The sequence below is a fragment of a genome, unplaced genomic scaffold (assembly GCF_019419815.1).
Source record: "Pyrus x bretschneideri cultivar Hongxiangsu unplaced genomic scaffold, Pyrus_bretschneideri_v1 Contig9, whole genome shotgun sequence".
NCBI lineage: Eukaryota > Viridiplantae > Streptophyta > Magnoliopsida > Rosales > Rosaceae > Pyrus > Pyrus x bretschneideri.
The window spans coordinates 2,328,694-2,353,702 of record NW_025999831.1 but is presented as its reverse complement, the minus strand read 5'-3'; the positions used below and the strand labels follow the sequence as shown (position 1 = coordinate 2,353,702).

Sequence of the window (25,009 nt, the reverse complement as noted above, 5' to 3'; positions counted from 1 at the left end):
TTATATATGTGTTATCCTAGAATACTCATCACTATGGTTATATGACATATATGCTTAATGTGTTTTTAAATTTTGGACTTGTTGGATATTCTTTTTGCATTTTATCATTATTTTATTATCTTATTCATAGATTTCATACAAGTATAATTTTTTGTAAGTGTCAATATGTACTTATTTACAAGATATATAAGAAATTTACCTAAATCCGCTTAGACCCAGACTAGCCACCTAGGCGCTAGGTGCCAACCCGTCACCCCGACTAGCGCCTAACATTTTTTAGAACCTTATTCTTGTGATAAACTGTCTATTTGTTTTATACATATGAATAACATAAAAAATCTCTAAGTTGAATATTTTTTTGCGTATAAGACCTTTGGATGATAATAAAGAGAATGAACGGTTCTGATTATAATGTTCGGATGATAAGTGTTCGTTACTCGTAACTTTTATACTACTAATTAATAAAGCATCCTATTAAAAAAAGAATTTCCTATTAAAAACCTTACGTTGATGAATTATACAATAATGGTTAAAAGGGATTGAAATGCTTTAAGTCTTCTCAATCTCCAAAAAATAGACAATCTTATTAAAGCCACCAAATGGTCCTTTAAACAAAGGAAAAAAGAAAAGAAGAAGGCAAATGTGAGTGTAACGCAAAGGAGCGCAAAATTTACAAGGAAAGCCACGGCGGAACGATATTGGGACCCACATAATAGATCCCTTCACTGACAGTCTGACACGACGATTCTCTTTCTGTCTTATATAACCACTTTGGTGGCTTGCCTCCGCATTTCGACGACGGACGAGAAAAAAAACATGAACAACTTATTACGCAACCTTTCTCTCGTCAGATTTCTCCCTCACAACAAACCCGTGCTCTGAAATCTAATCTCGCATTTTCTCACTTGCCAAACAGTCACTGAGAAAGTCAGAGAAAATCCGGCGGGAAAATTTTGAGAGATGGGGGTTCCGCAGGCAATGGAGGCCCTGGGAGCGAGAGCTTCGTCTATCAGAGACGCGCTGCACAAGAGCCAGACCATCACCGACAACATGGTCTCCATTCTCGGCTCCTTCGACCACCGCCTCTCCTCCCTCGAAACCGCCATGCGTCCCACTCAGGTCAATTACCTCCCTTTATCTCTCTCTCTCTCTCCCTCTCTGTTTGTTTCCCGAGAAACCTGAGGAAAATGTCACCTTCTTCATTGTGTTTCGGAGAATGTACCAGTTTCCAAACGCCGCGTTTCGTTTCGACCGGTGTAATTTGCCTTTCATTTGGTTTAATATGATGTGTATGTATGGAGCTGATGAGATCTTTAGGTTTAATTGACATAAATTTAGGATTTTGATTTGTCTTTGTTTGTGAATTGGTGGTAATTGTGGATGATAGATTAGGACACATTCGATTCGAAGGGCGCATGAGAACATTGATAAGACATTGAAGGCTGTAGAGGTTATATTGGGGCAATTCGACCTCACACGAAAGGTTAATCACCCTTTTTTCGCTTCGTTAATGTAATGCAATTAGTGATTGTCCTTGTTTGTTGATACATTTGAAGAATTTGATTGGAAAAATGTGGCGGTGTTGGTTTAGGCAGAGGCTAAAATACTGAGAGGGCCACATGAGGATTTGGAAAGCTATTTGGAAGCAATTGATCAGCTGAGAAGCATCATTCACTTCTTCAGTAGCCACAAAAATGTTAAGAGCAGTGATGGGGTGCTTCACCATGCCAATAACTTGCTTTCAAAAGCCATCTCGAAGCTCGAAGATGAGTTTAGACAGCTGCTCACAAATTACAGGTTCGTTTTAACTACGGGAAAACATTTCCTGCTTTCAAACTATTGTCAGTCAACTGTTAAATGTGACATGCAAGCATTGAAATTTTGTTTACTATTTCCATTGTATCTCATTAAGCGTATTAAATTTTTGTTCTTTTGTTATTCTTTTTCCGTTTCGGTTGATGGAGATACTCTGTAATGTTTGATCTGGAAGTAAAATTTTGTACAGAAACATTGTCTCAAATATATGAAAAAGTGATTAAAACAATGAAAACGGTAGTTAGGAAGTTGAATTCACTAAGAATTTTACTTCACCTTTGTCAAGCCAAAAGGCATGATAAGAACAATGATTATGTAAGATTATTGATAAGAACATGATTGTGTAAGATTCTTGGTGCCCTATTTTTGTTGATAAATATTGATGTTTTACTTATCGAAGAATTCAAACGTTACAGAGGTTTTTTGTTTTTGTTGGTAAAATTCAATCTTTTAGTCATGGCCTTCCACCTCATAACAAACCTCAATGTTTCTTCGTGTTCCTCATTTCCTGTTTCTCTCGTGATGCCAAATTTCCTATTGTACCATGCCAATCCTATGATATAATATCAGGTCTGAAAAAATGAACTTTGAGATTATAGGCCCTCAAGTATGTTTTTTCTTTCGTATTTCAGCAAGCCTGTGGAGCCTGATCGTCTATTTGATTGTCTCCCCGACTCTCTACGGCCAGATCCAGCTGGACAGAAAAATGAAGCTAGTGGAAAGGGTTCTGACCACCCAAACAAAAGCTTAAAACCTGTCATTTACACACCACTAACCCTTATTCCCCCAAGGGTTCTGCCATTACTGCATGATTTAGCCCAACAAATGGTTCTAGCTGGCCATCAACAACAGCTATTTAGGACCTACAGGTGAATGCTTTATTTCTTTTGTGTGGTTTAACCTTATGTTGCACCATTGCTTACATTGTCAGTCATATGTGATAATTTCTGTTATTAACTTATTAGTTAAAGTATATCCTTAAATAAGGGGTGTTATTCATTAGGAAAAAAGAATATACTAGAAATTTTTTCTTCATAGAGTTCGTCTCGTCTTCTCTCCCTTTTCATCTAGATGATCTAAATGAGTTAGAAAGTACTTGCCTTTCTGTAAATTGGTTTTCTGACCGCTTGATTCTTACCAAACACCTGACTGAGATTGAGTTATTTTATTCGAATTATAATAAATAGTTAAAGAAATGATATACGTAATCATTTAATCAATGCAATGCAGCCTAAATTGCATCTAAGCCATGAATTCTTTGCCTGGTCATGTTTTGACCTTGATGAGATGGAACTAGTCCATTGTATTTCTTAGCAACACACAGGTATTTACATCATTTTTCTCTCAGAAAACTACCAAAAGAAGAAAATGGTGGAGGAGAATTTGCGCTTGCTAGATTTTTTCTCTATAAAGTTTTGAAAAATAAATTTGTTTGGTCTTTTTCTTTGCTACATAAGATACCAAAGATGTAACGAAGGATATGACTATAGATAGGGAAAACTGGAAAAAAAGGATTCCAGTAGCCAACCCCACTTATTTGAACTTAAGGCTTGGTTGAGGAAGTACATGAATTCAAATCTTTCTTTGTTTCACATATTATTCATAAACTGACAAAGATGGTCCTTATCTATCAGGAACACTCGTGGTTCTGTTTTGGAGCAGAGCTTGAGGAAACTAGGCGTGGAGAGACTTAGTAAAGATGATGTTCAGAAAATGCAGTGGGAGGTTCTAGAGGCTAAGATTGGGAATTGGATACATTATATGCGGATAGCTGTAAGGATTCGTGAGTTTTAGCTGAATTGATTGTAAATGGCTTGTTTGTTAGTTGCTGTTGCTTTTTTCATCTCCGGTTTTATTATTATTATCTTCTTTATTTATTTCCCAAATGCTATACCGTTTAAAACAGGTGAAACTGCTGTTTACTGGTGAAAAGAAAATCTGCGATCAAATATTTGAAGGTGCTGAGTCACTTAAGGATCCATGTTTCGCTGAAGTTACTGCAAACAGTGTGGCTGTGCTCCTCAGTTTTGGGGAGGCTATTGCCAGAAGCAAGAGGTCACCTGAAAAGTTATTTGTTCTTTTAGACATGTATGAGATAATGAGAGAACTTCAGTCAGAGGTATTGAAATTTTAGTTATTGCATAAAATAGACCATGTATGATTACAAATTTGTGAAATTGTTGTTTACTTAATTAAACATTTTGAGAGTTCTTCCAGCATACTGTGGGGGATAATTTATAGGGATTCATGGAAGAAATTTATATCCTATTCGATATGGACATATGGCAATCAATTTTTTGAATGGATATAACACACATACTCACACACTCACAGTCAATAGTTTATGCACAAAATTGTTTTGGTTAAAGCACTTAAACCAACTTGCATAAAATGTTTCTGAAGTCCATCCGCTGCTTGCTAATTTTGGACAAAACATTCAGTATTTCACCTTTCACTGGTAATAGTTCCGGTGTTCTGTAGCACATAATGCATACTTTAGTTCTGGCTTCTATATGAATGTGAAAATGATGCTATGTTGCTGATATAAATCCTTGCTAAGACCTTAGTTTTGGTTTCTTAAATCACGGCAGAAATGTGTAAGTTTGAATGAGACCTGACAACACCTTAGAACTCATCAATAAGTAGCATTATAATTCACAAAGTCATATGTTTAATTCTGTAAGATGATCACTGGAGTAACTTGAAGGCCATAAGGTAGAAAAATAGTAACATGGGGGTAAGTGTAATAATGTCAAACAGAGTTTTCATAGACATTTACGTTGCAAGGAAACTAGAATTCTTGAAGAACGTTGAAGGTCAAAATGTTAGTTTAGTTATCGTTTTTATCTTTATATGTTCATCAAATGTTGGTTTAATACTTTTAAGAAGATGATAAATGGTTTAAAATATAATTCTTAGATCTTAATTTCAGATTGAATTCCTTTTTGGAAGTAAAGCTTGCATGGAAATGCGGGAATCTGCATTAAGTTTGACAAAGCGTCTAGCTCAAACAGCGCAGGAAACTTTTGGTGATTTTGAAGAAGCTGTTGAAAAGGATGCCACCAAAACTGCTGTTCTTGATGGAACCGTCCATCCTTTGACAAGCTATGTGATAAACTATGTAAAGTTTCTCTTTGAGTAAGTAGTTATTCCTGTGCTTTCTGCTTCTTGCTATTTCGTTCCCTGTCTGAGGTGATTGCAAATATAGTAACTTTCAAGTATTCGTGATTACCGATGCCTTTGGGGGCGATCTGATATACTGTATCATATTTTTGCCCCTGTAGCTTTTGGTAAATTCTCTGCTTTGTTGAATTGTTAGTTACTTGGATTGTTTGTTTCCATGTTGGCTGGTTATGAGGGTAATATTTAATTTATTAGTAAATCAGAAAAAACTTCCCAACAACTATTTTGATGTTACAAACTAAGTTGGCTTTAAGAGCCCTTCATACATCCACTTGTCATGCGCTAATTGATTCTTAGTTGTGAAATCATTTTGACGTTACAAACTAAATTGGTTTTTTCTCTCAAGTTTTGAGTTGTAGTGTCTTGAAGTGTGATGTTATCAAGGGCTTATATGTGAAAGCCTTCAATTTATCTAGATCTCTATCAGCTAAGTTATTTTCCTTTTTGTATTTCTTCTTTTCCCCCAATTGCAAGTTTGGTTTTCTTTCTATTTTTCTGGGCCTTTTTTAACAGTAACCGTGCAAACATCACCATATGACTGTTTTTGATGTTTGCAGTTATCAATCCACACTGAAGCAACTTTTTCAAGAGTTCGATGGTGAACCGGAATCTCAGTTAACAAATGTTACTACAAGGATTATGCAGGCTCTTCAGAACAACCTGGATGGAAAATCTAAGCAGTATAAAGATCCTGCACTCACTCAATTATTTCTTATGAACAACATTCACTATATAGTGAGATCTGTGCGGAGGTTTGTTTTACAGTAATCCTACTCTTTAAAAGATACTGATCCTATCTGCATGCTAATACTGTATTAGCTGATAAGAAATTATATACAGGTCAGAAGCAAAGGATTTGTTGGGGGATGACTGGGTGCAGATTCACCGAAGGATCGTACAGCAGCATGCAAATCAGTATAAGAGGGTTTCTTGGGCAAAGGTTTTGATTCTTTGATCATTCCATTTCTCCACCATATTCTTTCTGTTTTCTTCTAGTGCTGCCTTGTTCCCTCGTTCTGAATTCTTGTTAGATATTGACCACTAGGGATTTGTTTGTGCTGGTCATGTTTTCCTTTTATCCATAGCCCTAATTTACCCTTTTATTTCAAAATTTCAGTATATCCATTTCGATATTTTCCTCAGGACACTTGATCCACTCCCCCATCCTCCTGGTCTCGACTATTTTTTAATCTGTCTATTCTTAATACATTATAGATGATTATGGTATTCATATGTTTCGAATATACCATTAGAAGGTGTTGAAGTATGGCAACATCTTTATCATCTATAACAGGAGTAAATGGGCTCAATTTTTCAATAATTTATATCTAAAATTATAATGCACGAATTCTTCCCTCTACTGGGGACATTAGCTGAAATCATTCTCATCTGCTCCGGTGTTTTTATTTTATGTTTGTGGTGCAGATTCTGCAGTGTCTTACCGTTCAGAGCGGAAATCCATCAGGTGGTGATAGCAGTTCGCTTTCAAGAGCAATGGTGAAAGATCGATTCAAGACTTTCAACGTGCAATTTGAGGAGCTTCATCAAAGGCAATCCCAGTGGACAGTTCCTGACAGCGAATTGCGAGAGTCTTTAAGGCTAGCTGTTGCTGAAGTCCTCTTGCCTGCCTACAGATCATTCATCAAACGTTTCGGGTATGTTTTCTCATATTTTACATTTCCCTTGAAAATGATTCATAATTTTTGCATTTCTTTCACCACCATTAGCATGCATTGTGTTGCAGGCCTATGATCGAGAATGGAAAAAACCCGGGGAAGTATATAAAGCTTCGCCCTGAGACCATTGAGTCGATGCTGAATGAATTTTTCGAGAGCAAGACGTGGGGAGAACAGAAGCGATAGATAGTTGACGTGCCTGTTTTGAGATCTAGGGACTTAGCTTTCAATGGTATTCTTTGTACAATTAAGATGAGGTTTACTAATAAGCCATGTTATATGCTTCATGTAAAGCTTTCAATTATTCGTTCAAGTTCTTTTACCTTTTGTTGTTCAGCTACCAAATGAGAGATATGTGAAACTATTCGTTTCCGCGAAAATATTAAAAAACATACGAGATAATTGTTATTAGCACTTCTAAATAGTTATATTGCACTTTTTAAAATGAGAAAATTGTGTCATGAGTTGGATACTGGTTCATTCTTGATTATTTTTTTTGCCTTGTTAAGGAATTATTTTCTTAGTGCATACCAAACAATAAGAAACTGAATACGACTTGACCTTACTTTTATCTACAATTCTTATTCAAGTCTTCGTTCTGAAATAAACGTTAAACTGGTAAAAGAGCAAAAGAAATGGAAAGGGAAGGGTATGACTGCTTAGAGATTGAATGATTAAAGACTTACAGAGTATTAAAAGTGAAATCGGGCAAGTTAGAGCATAATCGGACGAGTTCATATGCTTTATCGGCCAAAGTTATGGAAACATTCCTTAACAGAGATGGTACAAATCTGACCATGTTTTCACCTAGAATCGATACCATAAAGGGACAAGGATTCTTGTCGGATCTTTTTCCTAGAGATTCTAAGGATCTCGTGATGGTGACCGTTTATTGTCTATCATGCAATCAGAAATTATTTCAAAATTTAAAATTTAAAATTAAATATAAATAGTACCTAACGAAAATTGACCACACGATGTACAATAAACGATCATGATCGCGGGATTTTTGGATCCTTTTCCATAATAAAGGACTTGTATCAGAGCTATAAACACAAGGGAAGTAATTGTAGATGGGGTGTGATATCCACACACCCCTTGTTACTTTTCCCACACATTTTTTGGTCTTGTATCAGAGCTATAAACACAAGGGAAGTAATTGTAGAAAGGGTGTGATATCCACACACCCCTTTTTATTTCTCCCACACCTTTTTAGTTTTCGGCCGTCAAATCAGATGAATTGAAGAAGATTAACAAATAAAAATTAACAAGAGTGTGTGAGAAGTAAAAAAGGATGTGTGGATAGCACACCCCATTATAGATATGAGGTCATTGGAAATCCACCTACTACATTTTGTACTGTTGAATTTGATTGCTAACAACAAGGGCTAAAGCATGCTTAACCATGATAAAACTTTTTCATGCTCAGCATATTGCACCCCAACATCATCGATATTTTTCTAATTTATTACAAGATGTTCGATTTTATCATAAAAGGCATCAGAGATATTATGAGGTGAAACTTTCATATATTAATTGTATACAGTTTGTCATATGATCAATGTGAGGTTTTATTCTCCAACACGCACCTTCACGAGTGACCTTACGAAGGTTACAAGAAAAATCAATTTTCACATCGAGAACTAGTCAAGTCATTATAGCTAACTCAACTTTTTGAGAGCTTAGTCATCATTTAGGGACTAGAGTTAACACAACTTTTTGAGAGTCTAATCATTTAAGGATGCATTTGTTGCACTAGACTATCCCAGACTAGACTAACTTCAGGAATTAAGCTGGACTGGCTTAGACTAGACTAAACTGAACTAATTTAGTATAGCGTTTGGTGCAGTATCAGATTAATAACCAAAATAATAAAAAATAATTATCTTTTTTCTTTTTTCTTTTTTTCCTTTTTCTTTCTCCTTTTTCTTGACAACTACATTCGTTCTCTCGAAAACAAAGGAACTTTGTACATATATAATAGTGCACCAAATGGATCAACTAAAAAAAAAAAAAAAATCGTGCCCCAAAATTTCCCTATCTAGAACCTCCATCTCTCTCTCTCGAAAGTTGTAGAAGGAATTTGGTTTGCAGAGCACCCTTGGTTTTGGTTATTTCCTTTTGGATTTGAGGCCACAAAGTTTTGCTATCAAATCTGGGTTTTGCAGAGCTTCGAACGAACTTGGTTTTGCAATTCGAATTTGGTCGAATATGGGATATGCAATTCGTGTCTGGGTTTTGGGTTCGAATATGGGTTTTACAATCTCAACGAATCTGGATTTTGTGCTTCAAGCGGATTTGCAAAAATGTGCAGATGTGTGCAAAGGGAGGACGCTATGGTTGCAGACAAGATGAACAACGCTTAATAAAAATTGACAAAAAAAATTAACAGCTCATTCCTTATCTTATTATCGGGCTCCATTGGGTCAATATAAAAATTGAATTGGGCTCTATTGGACCGACCCGGCCTACAATATTGCTGAAACTTGACTTGATTTAAATGGTAGTGGAGGTGTGGGAAATACCATATACGAAACTATTGACATGCTAACTTATTAAGTACCAGAACTCACACATGCCTATCTAATCAAACATTTTTCTTAAAACATTCAGATTACTAGAAAAAAAAAAATCATATAAATAACAACAAAATTTAGGCTTCAATTTGATTCCACGGTCATATAGCATTATCGCGAAACATTTGCATTTAATTATTTAATTTTTATAAAAGAAAATCTTAATGTATGACTGTGAGCACGAACAATTATAATTTCAACTTTTATTAGAGAAAGCCATTAAAAGGCCATCTTGCGACTCACCTCTTCCCTCCCCTTGTTATTAAACTAATTTTTTCTACTCCAATCGTCAGCCCATTGTTGCGGCTCACAGTCGGCGGCCACATTTTTTCTTCCTTCTTTACGCCTTTTTGTTCAACCTTTGCGTGCCCTTTTCTCATCTCTTTACCCACTATTTTGTGAGCAACCCTTCACGCTTTTGATGAAAAATCATTCCTGAATGAATCTCTACACTCATATTTGCAATTAGATCCGAATGTTTAGGGTTGGTATTGTGGTTGTGGTGGGTCGAAACTGCTTTCTATAGATGGTTTTCATGACGGTTGTACGCTCTTCGGCCGTTCAGCAACTAAGCTGCCTTTTATGCTCAGATCTGACCTGGGTCATGACTACTGCGGATCCATCTTAATTCAGCGATCGAGCAGACCCATGTCAGACCTATGACCAATATTGTAGCTAGATAGCCTTCCATGGCCATATTTGTTACATATAACCCTTGTTTGGGTTGTGGTTACTGCATATTTATCTTGATACGATAATGTTGCAGATGGTCAGTACGAGCGTGTCCTTTTTTGCTAAAGAGACAAGACGAAGGTGGTTTCCTTCTCGGCTTAGTTGTAATTTGTGTTTGTTTGTGCCGCCTATGGTGTGTGTGGCACTGATTCTTGTGTGGTCCTCAGTTTTAGATATGTCATCGCTAATCGGTTCTTATGTTCTTGTGTGTTTGTTGTGATGCCATGTAGGGGATTTAATATGTTTGCTTGTTGAGTGACTACTCTATCTCCAGACAAAAAATTAGGTCACTGGAGGAGATGCACCTAGTTGGTACCATTCATGTAATCATGTTGTAATCGTGTTTTTCCTATTAATGAATTGTTGTTGTTGCTTCGGTTCGAAAATAAAGAAAAAGAAAAAGTCACAACATAAGACAGTGAACACGAAAAATCATCTACCTCCCTAAAAATAATACATCCAAAGGGATAATACAAATTGCCTAGCTAGCTAGGTTTAGAGATTAATGATTAATTTATGAAAATAGCGCTAGTATTTTCACAATTTTAATTGAAGCACACAAAAAAGCCAGGAACACATGCATTGTATTTGTCATAGCTCCTTTTTAGAAATGCATTTAATTTTGTCTCCTCTTTGAGGATATGCACCATGACTCTTACTTTCCATGCAAATCCATAGGCTTTAATGGTCTCTCCTCTTTTGATATCGGATTTACAATTTTTAGTTACTTATATACCATATATACTCAAAAGACATAGATTTGATATTATCAAAACATAATGATCTCTACTCTTTTGACATTTTTTGTGGGTAAAATTTTGTATTCTCGGTTATAAATTCATGAAATTACCATTGTACCCCCATCGCGAAGAATTCATCTCAGCCTCTCTGTCTAACCCAATAAGGCGAAAACTAAGGCCAGTAAAAAAAAAATGGGGCATTTTGATTCAGGTCCAAATAATTCAGCTGTTTTTGAATTGGGTCCAATTTTATTTGATTTTCTATTGCATCTGTTTTGCTCCTAGAAATTTTTTTTTTTAAATTCTTTAAATTTGAATTTTTAAAATTTGAATCTTCAAATACCTTTATCTACCTGTTTTCTAATTAAAAAGACATTATTACAAATTTTATAAGTTTATAAAAAATTAAAAGAAACATTGCTAGAGGTAGATAAAAAATTTGTGATGTAGATAGAATCTATGATAGAGGTAGCCTACGAACAAAAACCTATTGTATAGATAGATAATACAAAATAATCTATGATACAGATAGACTATGAACAGAAACTTATTGTATAGGTAGATAACTCAGTTAATTTGTGATATATAGGTAGATAAACACAATTAATCTTAGATAGATTATCAACAAAATATGTAATATATAGGTAGATAAATACAATTATTCATGATACATGCACAATATAATATAAAAAGATAAAAAAAAAAAAAAAAAAAAAAGGAAAAGTGATATAGGTAGATAAAAAATTAAAAAAAATCGTGAAGAAAAATGATATTGAGGGAGGAAAAACTAAAGAAAATGCTAATTCAATAGAACTTCAAAGTTAAAAATATATATATAAAAAGGAGAATGAAGCCAAAAAAAAAAAAAAAAGAGACGAAGAACCCAAAGCACAAGATTGACTAATACAATTTTTTTTTTTTTAAACCAATCAAATCATCCTTATGAAAGGAGGAGCAGAAGAAGAATATTATGGTAGAAGACTACTGGGAAAAATAACGGAGGAAGAGAAAGATATTGTGAGGGAGAAACAAGAAAAGAGAAATGAACGATTTGGGGAAGGAGAAGAAAAAAACGAGATTTAAATCCCTAATCCTATAATTAAGGATAAGATTAACATTAATCACAAACTTAAAAAAAACAGTAATTACTTAATTGGTCAATTTAAGGGTAAATTTGGCAAAAGAATACAAATAAGTTTATGTGGATAATGAATCACTGGACCTAACCTAAAAATTAAACAAAATTGGACTATAACTAATAATGGCTCGTAAAATTGGACTCATATTAAGTTTCCCCAAAAAAAATCGACCAATATTCAAGTCATTTACCTTGTGTGCGTCGCTGAACTCTCATCATTTATATAATTAAGTTTTGAACTTAATTATTTCAATTTTCTTTAACCATATCGCTCAAATTTTCAGTTCAATCAATCAACGAATGGATTCCGTCTATCCTTTTATCTGCAATGGTCATAATCTTTGCCACTTCTGCGCCTCCACTCCATACCTTCTCGCCATGAATCTTCCTCCACACTGCCATCACCACCATCATAGGCTACTAACTATGATTGCTTCCGGTGGCCAGCTCAGTGTAGGGCAAAGGTTTCCCGAACCAACAGGCCCCTCAATGCCAAGGGTCAGGACGCCAATCATTCATCCAGTGGTGGCAGTCCCATCATCACCACCACCGCCATTAAGCCATCTTCCTTTTGCGCATGTTGGCCATGCGGTTGCAAGACCTCGACTTATGACTCCAATTGCAAGTGCCCAACCTTCTCTATGTTTTCAAAACCCTAATCATGCCCACCCCAACCCACCACAGCTTCGAAACCCTGCTCCATTTAATGTTGATGCCGTAGCTCCACTGAGGTCTGCGGAGGGAATGGTGACGATGAGGTTGTTGAAGTGATTAACATTGAGGACTGACATTAAGTTGAAGATGGAAGAGCATAGATCGAGTGAAAGTCGGATGAAGTACTAAATGGGTTTTTTTTTTTTATAAATAATTTTTTAATTTTTGGTGAACAATGGGTCTTTTTTTATTTTAAAGTTTATGTTATATTGAACTAGAGTTGAAATGTCTATTGGATCATCTAGTTTTTAATTTGTAATTGCTTATGTTTGGGTTTAAGGACGAGATTAAGTGTGGTTTATGATGCCTATGAGGATTTTCTATTTTATGTTTTAAAATGTTACAATAAAATTGGTGCGCGATATTGGTGGTTGTATTAAAGTAATTACATTGGCGGCAATACAAACGTTATATTTAAATTGTTAATTATACAAACCGTTACGTAGTTAGAGAATTGTTATTGGCACTTTAAAAATTTTATTCTACACTCCAAACTTTCTATATTTGAAAAGAAAAATACACTTGTCAGGAATGTAGAATGTGATTTTTGGAGTGTCAATAATACTTCCCTGTAGATACAAATTCGGTTATAATAAATTGGCGCGCAACATTATAGTTATATCGAAAGTTCGTTGCAATATACAATGGCGTGCAGTGACCCTTACATATACATTTTATGTATAATTTAAATTTCCAGTAATGTGAACCGATATATTTAAAAGAAATCACAAATAAAGCCAAATAATAAGACTATATTTTGGAGAGAGAAATTTTTTTATTTACTTCATAGAGGGGACAAAATTTATCCATGAGGCAGGTGAATTGTGGTTGTTATCTTCTCACTCATCTTTTTATGAATTTTTTAATTACAAATTTGTCCATTTGTAAAATGACTAATAAGGACCTTAGTTACCCCTTTTCGCATTACTTTTTTTTTTTTTTAATAAAAAAACAAAAGTTTGGGCGTGATAACTCTCACGCTATGTTTAGATGATTTGTCTCCCTTAAACCCTAACTCATCCTTCCCATCTCCTTTCATTCAGAGAAAGCAAAAAGGATGAACTTAGAAGATGATGTTTCTATGGAAGAAGTAGATGATTATGTTTCCGTCGAAAAGGTAAAAGATAATTTTATGTGGGTCATCTTGATTTGTCGACATTGTATAATTGAAGCATATCTCTGTGACTTTTTATTTGAATTTGCATTAGGTTAGGGTGCAATTGAAGCATAGCTTTGTGACTTGATTTGTCATCATCTTGATTATGTTTCACGTTTTCCTATGAGAATTACTGGAATTCGTTTTCAGTAGGTTAGGGTAATAATTCTAGTCTTGGTTGTCATAGATCGTCCAACTTGATGTGTTGTCTCTGAAACCTACACACAAATCCCTTCTTAATTAGTACTATTTTCAACTTGATGTAATGCCCATTTGTTTATGTATGGTGGAATTCGCTTGCAGCTGGTAGATAAATATGGTAATAATTAGGGGTGGGCACGGTGCGGTTCGGTGCGGTTCCACCCCTAAATTGGAACCGAAACCGAAATATATTAACGGTTCGATTCGGTGCGGTTCCACTTAAATTTATTACTAGAACATTACGGTTCGGTCTACACCGGTTCCGATTCGGTTCTTGCCGGTTTACGGTTCCTAATAATAAATTATTTGAACACCATATCATTATGCATTCAAATACATCTTCTAAAACTGATTACATAAAGTTGCATACAACACATCTTTTTTAATGCAAATGTCTTTGTTAGTGGCACCAAGTCAACAAAAAGAGACAACTAAAATACATATGCACTGGTCAATCAGTCAACAAACAAAAAAATGATGAAGCAAATTGCAGGTTTTCAGACTTCAGAGAGCAAGCAAGAAGCAGCAACTCCTGTACACAAATTTTCAACCTATTATACCATGACATGTGTGTGTATATATAATTTATTTATTTATTATTAATAAAACGGTTCGGTTCGGTTCGGCCGGTTCTTGGTCATTCGAAACCGAAACCGGAACCGGTTTGAACGGTTCGGTTTGGTTTTTCACTCAAAGTTGACTTTTCCGGTCAACACGGTTTTTTTCGGTTTTTTTTTCTTACGGTTCGATGCGGTTTGGCGGTTTTTATGCCCACCCCTAGTAATAATTCAGCATCTACACATATGGTGGACTGAACTAGTGAATTTACCATAGATAAGGTAAAATTTGCTTGACTATGCAATTGATTTACTTATGCTCTTGTGTGTTTATTCATAATGCGCAATTTTGGTACGTAGTTATTCAAGAGTAGAGAAGAATTAATACAATGGGCTCGACAAGTTGGGAAGATCAATGGTTTTGTTATTGTGATGTTACAATCCGATCAAGGTGGAAAAGATAACAGGAGCTTTAGACTTACATTGGGTTGTGAAAGGAATGGACAATATGTAAATCGAATTCACAAAAAAGACAAAGGATGAGGATAGAAGGAATTCTAGAATGAAAAAAATGTGGATGTCTGTTTCAATTAAAAGGTAAAAAGCTAGCAACTGATGATGATTGGATATTGACGGTAGTTATTGGAGTGCATAATCACATAGCAGCATGCCATTTAGAGGGTTATTCATTTGCTGGTAGATTATCGTCTAAAGAGACTTTGTTGTTGACTGATTTGTCTAAAAGTTTGGTGCAACCAAAGGAGATTTTGACTACACTAAAATGAAGAGACAAACGAAACGTATCTACACTGAGGAAAATTTATAATGCACGTCAATGCTTGAAGCTTTTGGAGAAAGGTGGGAGGTCCTAAATGCAACAATTGATGAATAAGCTATCTAAGCATAAGTACACTGAGTGGCATAGGAGTTGCCCAAAGACTAATACTATTTTGGACACACTCGACTTGTTTGGAATTGTTACATGCATTTCCACATATTTTGATTATGGATTGTACGTACAAGACTAATAGGTATCGTTTAGGCCTTGAGTATATTGGTAGGACTCATGGATGGTATTGTTATGCTTGATGGTATTGTGACAGATAGATAAATGGCTTTGATGAGGGCCATTGAACTTATATTTGGTCAAGATTCTAAAAAATACTAGGCGCTAGTCGTGCGGTGGGCTGGCGCCTAGCGCCTAGGCGGATTTGTACATTTTAAATAAATTTATAATATAATATATAACTAAGTCCATTTTTACACACTCAAAAATCATACTTGTTGAAAAAAATAAAATACAAAAACATACAAAATAAATATTTGTTATAAAATATAAGTATTGTATAAAACTTTAGAGTTTTTTTAAGACCATAATTATTATTGGGTCTTATTTTGTTTAAAAAATTAAAATTGGGCCTGCTACAAATCTTGAAACAAAGTCCATAAATTTTTAATTAATAAAAAACCTACTAACCTTAGAGAATATAGCCGCACCCGCCCCCACCTTTCTCCCTATCTCATCTGCAGACTGCCGATTTCTCTCTTCGATCTCACTTTCTATAGCGCTATCTTTCTCCCCCCGTCCCTCTTCGCAACAAATCGTCTCTTTCTCCTTCCCTCTCTCTCTTTCATTCCCTCCTCGTCGGATTTTGTAGGAGATCTGAGGTCTGGGTGCAACTGAAGGTGGAAGGTAATGAGAGAACGGTGACTGCGAGCTCGAAAGAAGGCAACACAGTGACAAGACTGCTTAGCACCACCGCCTAGACATTGCCTAGGTCGCCTGGGAGCGCCCAGGTGGGCGCCTAACAAATCCCTGCTTTTCTCCCCCGATTGGCACTTAATCGGAGCGGCACCTCACCGACCAGCGCCTAGGTGACCGCATACACCGATTTTTAGAACATTGTATTTGGTACAAGTAAGCATTTATTATGTAGATGGCACATCAATAAGAGTGTGCTAGCCAAGTTCAAAAAATTATCTAAGTCCAAGGAAGATTGCGATAGATTTTTGGAGAAATGGAATACAATGGTTACATCTTCTACTGAAGCCGATTTCATAAGGCATACAAGACAACTATGCAATAAGTTTAGTAAGTATCAAGATATGCTTAATATGTGATTGATACTTGGTTAAATCCGTATAAAGAAAGGTTTATTGCAGCATGGATCGATAAATTTATGCACTTTGGGAATACAACCTCAAATAGGTAAGCATTTATCACTTGTTACTTTATTTTCATTTTCATTTTCTAGTGAGATTGCTAAACCCTTGTTACTTTAACATGGCCGAGTCTTCACATGTCAAATTAAAAAGACATCTTGGAAGTAGCCAAGGAACATTTGAGACATCATAGGAAAGTATACATGCTCTACTTGGGTTGCAACACACTGAAATCAAGGCTTATTTTGAGAAAAGTTTGATAGTGGTGCATCATGATGTTAGACATTCAGATTTCATAGAACTTAGTGGCTTTGTCTCAATTAGTGCACCATATATGATCCTAAATGAGTATGAGTTGTCCAAAATGAGTGGTATTGACTCCGAGGTATGTGGTTATGTTTAACAAGACATTCATGGATTACCATGTGCTCAGATACATGAGAGATGGTCGACCAGTTCCACTTGAGAGCATTGATCCTCATTGGAGGAAGCTTGACATGAAGTGTACACCTATAAGAAATGCAGCAGAGTACAGTTATGATGCAGAGATTGAGTTGTTTCATAGGCGTTGGATAGAATCTGATGCAACTACAAGAATGGTCCTTAAAAGAAACTTATGAGTTAGTATTACCACAAACTACTTCACTTGTTGAATCATCTGTGACAACCAAGACTAGAGGTAGGCCAAGTAAGAAGACTGGATAAATCTACTCGTCGTGATCCATCATTGTTTGAGATTGTGGAATCTAAGCAACGAAGTTATTCACTTGGTGATCTTTATCCTGAAATGAGTTTAAAACAAAAGAGGCCACCAAAGGAGAAGGTGCATCGCGCTCGTTCAGTTAAGCCAATTGAGTTAACTAATGCATTTCTAGTAGCATTGAGGCCATACATTATTCTTGTGAAAGATGTGGCAACTGATGGACATTGTGGTTTCAGAGCAATTGCATCATTATTGGGTTATAATGAGGATGGATAGGTACAAGTGCGAAATGATTTATTACAAGAGTTAGAGACTTACTCAAGTTGCTACTTCAAGCGATATGGGTCTGAAAATAGGGTCCATGAGTTGAAGCATGCATTAAGATATTTTGAAACTTATGCAAACATTGATTGATGGATGACTATGCTAGACATGGGCCATATTATTGCATCATGTTATGGTGTGGTACTTATTCATCTATTGGATGTACAATGTCTTACATTTTTACCTCTTAGAACAACACCTATACCACTAGCAACAAGTAAGGAGATCGCCATCGGATTCACTAATCATCATTTTGTGCAGGTATGGATATAAGGATTTATTGTAGGAAATTTTTGCAGGTGATCTTATAAGGATTGAATGCATTTACTTTAAGTTTAAGTTATAAATTTCTTGTAGTCTAGTTTAATTAAGTTGTGCTTTTATGTAGGTGTTCTTGAATCAAGTTATCCAATTCCTCCTATAGCGACAAATTGGGAAAGATACTGTGAACCATGTGTTTAGAATGGGCTACTCCGTACGTTGCAAATTCATTGTAGGGTCTACTGTTATAACTAGAGAGATCGTGGAGCTTAACAAAAATTAAAGTTGGTAAGCAGCGCCACCATGCTTATGCGTCGGAAAATTCCAGATTATGTTCATAGTATATATTTTTTTTCTAGTAAACTCTTGCGTTTTGATGTTTTATGTATTTTTCTAACTAAATTGCTCTTGGTTTGTTCCTCAAGGAATATGAATTGGGATTTTTTTTGTCTTGTTTTGCTTTAGAATTCGTGCTCTTTTTTCAAATCAATGTCTACAGTTTAGTGTTTTTTTTTTTTTGGAATAATTACTATTATCCCTAGGATTTTGGTTGCCTAAATCAGAACCCACCTCTTTACAACTCCTATTTGCCTTCCCTTAATGAAAATTTAGAAAGCATTCTCCATCATCATCTAGCATAGCCTCACATACATGCGTTCCTTGTAAAAAAAAAAAAAAAAAAAAACCCAGGGGTTCGGGCTTGAGAGATGGTTTACTTGAGTAAGCTTCTCCATTTTCGATCTCGACCAAATGTGTAGATCAGTCTAAAAATTAGAAGACCTCGGTTTTTTTTTTTTTTTTTTTTTGGCTTTTAGAAGAGAGTAATATTATTTTTTTAAGAGAAAATATTATCTCTAATTATATATCTAGGGTCATTTTAGGAATAATAGTGGGTGGGGAAATAACATTTTAATTTTTTTAACTTTTTATAATGGGTGTAAATATAACGTGGGTGGGGAAATAAGACAATGAGGTGGGTTTAGCAGCTCTCTATTTTAGTTGCCTTTGCATTTACAGTTTTACCTCTCTATGTTTAAAGATGAGTTTCTATTTACTTATTTCTCTCTCTGTTCTTTTTATGAGTAAATTTTGATTTACGCTTTATGAAATATCATGCTTTACTAGATTTACATTTATTGAGATATTCACGAATATGATTTAAGATATGATGTTTGAGCAATTGAGCTCCGATTGAGATATATATTTTGGAAATATTATGTTCATGTTTTATGTGCTTACTTAGTGGTTATTCATATGATCTGCCTATGGACGAATGATATCATTATATGGCTTCGGTCGAGTGATGTAAGGCCTACAGGACGAATGATATTGCCTTCGGGCGAATGAAGATTTATTTCTTCCTACGGGCAAATGATATCATTATATGGCTTTGGTTAGGCAATGTAGGGCCTACGGGTGAATGATACTGCCTTCGGGCGAATGAAGATTTATTTATGCCTTGTGATACCACTACTAAGCATATTATATATGCTATATGCTTTATGCAAGGTTTTATGGCATGCTAGGTTTTTGGAAAACCTATTACTTATTATGCTATATGAGTTTTCTAAATTGGGGTTAGTACGTTGAAGAATAACAACTTTAGTATTACTTATATATAAACTTGGTTCACTCATGTTTTGTTTTGTGCCCCCTTAGGACTTAGAATTGAGGCGTACAATCCAAACGTCAAGGCATTCCTGCATCAATATCTTCGAGTCCTCTTGGTGTAGGACCCTTTCCTTTGTTCTTATATTTGTATAAAATTCCTTCTTAAATGTTCTGGATTAGTTGTATACTCTGAACACATTCCATAATTGCATATTAGTTATAGTTAAATTTACAAGTTTTATTGATGTTCGTTCTTTCTTCATAGTTCTTGTGCATGTTAGTATGGCTTCGTCACCTTCAGGGTGTCGGTCAGCACGTGCCTACCCTGGTGTTTGGAGGATATCAGGGTCGGGCGTGCCACCATTGAATTACAATTTTTTGCAATCCAACATGCCAAGTTGTGTTAGGTGGACTTAACCTTTTTCAATTTTTTTTTCTTTTTATTTTTTCTGATTAAAAAGTCAGATAAATGTGCACCGTTGAATCTAAGAAATCCAATGGCCCACATAAAAAGAAACTGAGTGGGCCTGTAGCACATGTCCCACCGACACATTTTGGTTCGTCACTCTTTCCCACTCATGCATAGAGGCCACATGCCTAGCGCAAAAAAAAAAAAAAAAAAAAAAAAAAATTAAAATGTGGCTGACGTCAGTTTGAAGTCATATTCACTCAATCGGTCAAGCGAGTGAGAATGGCCCGATTGCTTAGTCTGGGGGGTTAGGCCCACTGAATAGCCCTATTGATTTAGGGGGGCTGGAGCACATTTTGTTGGTGTAAGTGGATTGAACCACCTAATTGCAATGGGGATTGGAAGGCTTGGAGTTGCTCTTAATGACCTTTTACTATAAAAAAAATTGGCTCGTATAATCAGCAATGCAAACTGTAATGTATATTGAAGTTTAAGTATAACAGTAAGTTTCACTCCCCTTTAAACTCAATTTTTCTATAACTTAGTATTACGGTCTAGTGATATTCTTTTTCACTTGTAAGTGAGAGGTTTTATATTCGATTCTCGCCAAGGGCGAATTTGAACTATATTATTGCTAGCCCATTGTGAGACTAAGCCCATCCTCTCCCTCTTACTGGAGATAATATCGTTTGTTAAAAAAATAAAAATAAAAACCCTCAATTTTTCTTACGTTCTACCGTCATATTTTTTTCTTACTTTCTACCGTCATATTTAGGATTGGAACTTCTTTGCAATCCTATCTCTACAACTTAAGGTATTTGCTGGACTCATTTTAATCAACAATGAACTTTCCTAATCCATTATTAGGTCACATGCTTGATTGGCAGATGTTCTCACTTGCCCTTGTCTTCGATGACTCAACATTGGATTACTACGAATAACCAATTACGTGTTCTCACGTCAATTACTTTCCGGCCATACACCAACAGGAGAAAGGTATACAAATGCGATTTGGGTTAATTAATTACTGATAGGCGTTCACGTCTTGGTACTTTACTTTTGGTGGAGGTCTATTGTAAAAGCTAAATTTCGTAGCACGTCTTATGGGATTTGTGAATTGTCGTAGTTGAAGAATTATCGCAAGATCATTGGTTTTGACCCAAGAAAGCTACAAGTATACATTGGGATAACAAGACAACTATATTGAGATTTCTCATAAACCGGAACCACATAATAGTTCAAGTAGGTGGTGCAAGTTGGATTGGAAATTTCAATCTAAATCGAAATTTCTGTTCCGAATCCGAACATTTCTGATTCCAAAAAATTTGGATGACAATTGGAATTTACCTATTCAGTCCATAATTTCTAAAACTTAGTACTATAGAAAAACCATTCTTATTCTTAATTTATTATGTTTTATTTTAGATATGCTTTATTTTGTATCTGTATATTTAATCCTACTAGCTATTATATATTAAGGGAATTATTATTAGCACTTCAAAAATCTCATTCTACACTCCTCACAATTGTATTTTTCTTTCTAATAATAGAAAGTTTGGAGTGCCAAATGAGATTTTTGGAGTGCTAATAACAATTCCCTATATTAAACATGAAGAGTATAATCAAAGTTACAATTTTATCTTTTTCTAATATAATTTATGTTATATACATAGGTAACAACATACAAATATCGCAAAAAAATTTAGATAAATATTAAATGTTGGATACAAATTTTTTTTGAAAAGTTTCAAAGTCTTACCAAATATTGGAGATCCGAATTATGCTTCAAAAATTTCAAAATAAAACCGATTACGAAATTTTTGGAAAATTTCGATAATCCAAAATTAAAAAATTGGAACTAATATTTGATTCCGAAACGTTTTTGGATAGGCATTGGAATATGCTTGTTTCTGATTCGATCTAACAAAAAATCACCCCTAGGACGAAGCATGTAGATAGATTGATTGATCGTTACTATATTAAGAGGAAGTTAGATGCAGAGACTATTACTATTCCTTTCATGTGGACTGAATATCAGCTAGTTGAATATACTTAATGGGAAGTGTTATTGGCACTCTAAAAATCTCATTCTACACTCCTCACAAATGTATTTTTCTTTCTAAATATAGAAAGTTTGGAGTGTAGAATGAGAAATTTGGAGTGCCAATAACAATTCCCTACTTAATTACTAAAGTTGTCTTTAGTAGTGTGTTCTCTAATGCGCTTGATAAGTTGGACATATTTAATATCTTTACTCCAATTTGAAGAGGAGTATTGCGAGTTAGGTACTTCTAATAACATGTAGATCACATTTGTAGTCTTACCTTAATTAGGTTTCCTGTTGTACTTCTAATTACTTGTATAGCAGGCTTATAAATCCCTCTATATATACCTGTATTCTCTAAGAGAATACTACAATTCACAATTCTCATCAACAAAGTTACAAAGTATTAGTGTTTTTTTCCCCCGTGTCTTTATTGTTTTCAAGACATGGGAGGGTACTGTGCTTTAACGTGCATGAACTTCTTTATGTTTTATTTTGGCATTTAAAGAGAATTGTATAGATGAGATTAACTTTTCTTAATTAACAATTATCAATGTTTAGAAATTCTAGTAGTCACTACACCACAAATGGCCTCCATACATTTCTTCATTCCCATTTCTCCTATTAAGTTGTTATCCAGGTTATTTCGACCTTACTATATTAGTTATTCAGTTTTGTCTTCTGCATTTTAAATTAACTTTCTTTCACCCGTTTTTTCATTAATCCCATCTCTCTTTACCCAAAAAAAAAAAAAAAAACCCCTAATAAGAATAACTAATCATGGAAAATACTGCAAAAGCTCACCCCTCAGCCACAATGCCATTGCTCCCAATTTCAAACAACCCTTCAAACCCCATTCTATCACAGTCGATCACGTCACAATGCGTTTCGAAATTAGTACTTGTCCACCGCGCTTTATTACTTGCATTAGGGACATTTACATTCCTATGTGTGTTCATGCACACGTCTATAATTCCAGAACCCCCCCAAAATTCGAATTGACTCACTTTTTGTGTCCAAGCTTAAAGTCTCAAACACATCACTTGGGGTAAATTGGGACGTGATCTTCACAATAGAGAACCCTAATCTTGTTTCGTGGGTTCGATTCAGGAGCATAGAAGGTTCAATTTCATATGAAGATAACCTCCTCTCGAAATTCCCTGTTGGTCCATTTGGATTGGGACTGAAGGAACATAAAAGGTTGCGATTGAAGATTTACACAACCGTGCCGCACGAAGGTCGGCCAGGGGTGAAGGAGAGGATTTTTAAAGAGATCAAAAGGCAACATGAAGATGGTGCAATGAATTTTAACATGCATTTGTTTGCATGGGCAACGTATAGTAATGGTTGGTGGGGAACACAAGATATTATGATGGAGGCTCAGTGTTTGAATTTAAGAGTTGGCTTCTTACCTAAAGTTGGGTTTGGTAGCTGGATTAGCGGAGGGCCAATAATTTGCTCGACTGGTTCGTATGCCAGTTGATTAAATCGGAGATTTTTATTTTATTTTTTAAGTTAGTACTAGGGTGTAGTTTGAGATTGTACAATTTGATGGATGTAAAAGATTCTTGTAAATCATAAACGTATCAAAGGTGAAGGTAAACCTTCTATGATATTTACCCTGTGTATATGCCAAAGATCACATTTATTAACATGAGATGATCAGTGATCTCTCAGATTTAAGGACTAGTTGCATTCACAACTCAGAAGTGTGATAAATAGATAATCTTCCGTTCATACACTTCTATGGTTGGTCAATATTCGGGATTGAAACTTCTTTGCAATCCTGTCCCGACAACTTAAGGTATTCCTTGGAATCATCTTACTCACAATGAATCTTCCTAATCCGCTATTACGTCTCGATTGATGGATGTTCTCAGTTGCCCTTGTCGTCGATGACTTGACATTGGGTTGCCACAAATAACCAATTATGTATTGTCACGTCAATTACTTTTCGAGCATACTCCAACAATGGAAAGGTATACAAATGTGGATTTGGCTTAATTAATTACTGATAGCGTTTCAGATCTGAATACTTTACTTTTGGTAAAGCTCTAGTGTAGAAACTAATTTCGTAGCACGTCTCATGGTGTTTGTGAATTGTTGTAATTGAAGAAAGTATTGCAAGATCTTGGGTTTGGACCAAAGAAAGCTATGAGTCTACATTGTGATAACAAGACAATTGTTGAGATTTCTCATAAACTAGTACAACATAATAGTACGAAATAGGTGTGCAAGTTGGACTGAATATTCCAATTTGAACCAAAATTTTCTGTTGGAATTCGAAAATTTCCGATTCCAAAAAGTTTGGAAAAATTTGGATGGCAATTGAATTGTACCTATTTGGTCCAAAATTTCTCAAACTTAGTACTATAAAAAAACCATGCATATTCTTATTTATCATGTTTTTAGGCTTAGATATGCTTTATTTCGTATTTTATTATATTCAATGATACTATTATATATTAAACATGAAGAGTATAATCGTACATACTATTTTATCTGGTCTAATATGATGACTTCATGTCATACACATACATTAGAGTACTATAAAAAACCATGCATATTCTTATTTATCATGTTTTTAGGCTTAGATATGCTTTATTTCGTATTTTATTATATTCAATGATACTATTATATATTAAACATGAAGAGTATAATCGTACATACTATTTTATCTTGTCTAATATGATGACTTTATGTCATACACATACATTAGAGTGCTTGCTTCCGATTTGATCGGAATGAAAATCACTCTTGGTACAAAGCATGTAGATTGATCAATCGTCATTGTATTAAGAAGTTAGATGCTGAGGCTATTACTATTCCTTTCGTGTGGACTAGAGATCAACTAGTTGAATATGCTTAATTACTAAGGCTATTTTTAGTAGTGTTCACAAACTTGTTTTGTAAGTTGGGCATGTGTGATATCTTTGTTCTAATTTGATGGGTGGTTAGGGACTTCTAATAACTTGTAGAGCTTATATGCAATCTCACCGTAATTTG

The 25,009-nt window shown here is 35.1% G+C and overlaps 1 protein-coding gene across 1 annotated transcript; it reads left to right on the top strand.

Annotated features, from left to right (window-relative positions):
* The first annotated feature begins 781 nt into the window (after positions 1-781).
* Positions 782-7,085, top strand: LOC103940644 (exocyst complex component EXO70A1). Its single transcript, XM_009350802.2, has 11 exons — positions 782-1,119; positions 1,388-1,483; positions 1,592-1,797; positions 2,448-2,684; positions 3,450-3,588; positions 3,722-3,934; positions 4,748-4,953; positions 5,556-5,750; positions 5,839-5,938; positions 6,424-6,653; positions 6,743-7,085. Exons 1-11 carry the CDS (start codon positions 961-963, stop codon positions 6,858-6,860), a joined length of 1,899 nt encoding a protein of 632 aa, XP_009349077.2. The 5' UTR covers positions 782-960; the 3' UTR covers positions 6,861-7,085.
* Positions 7,086-25,009: the final 17,924 nt, after the last annotated feature.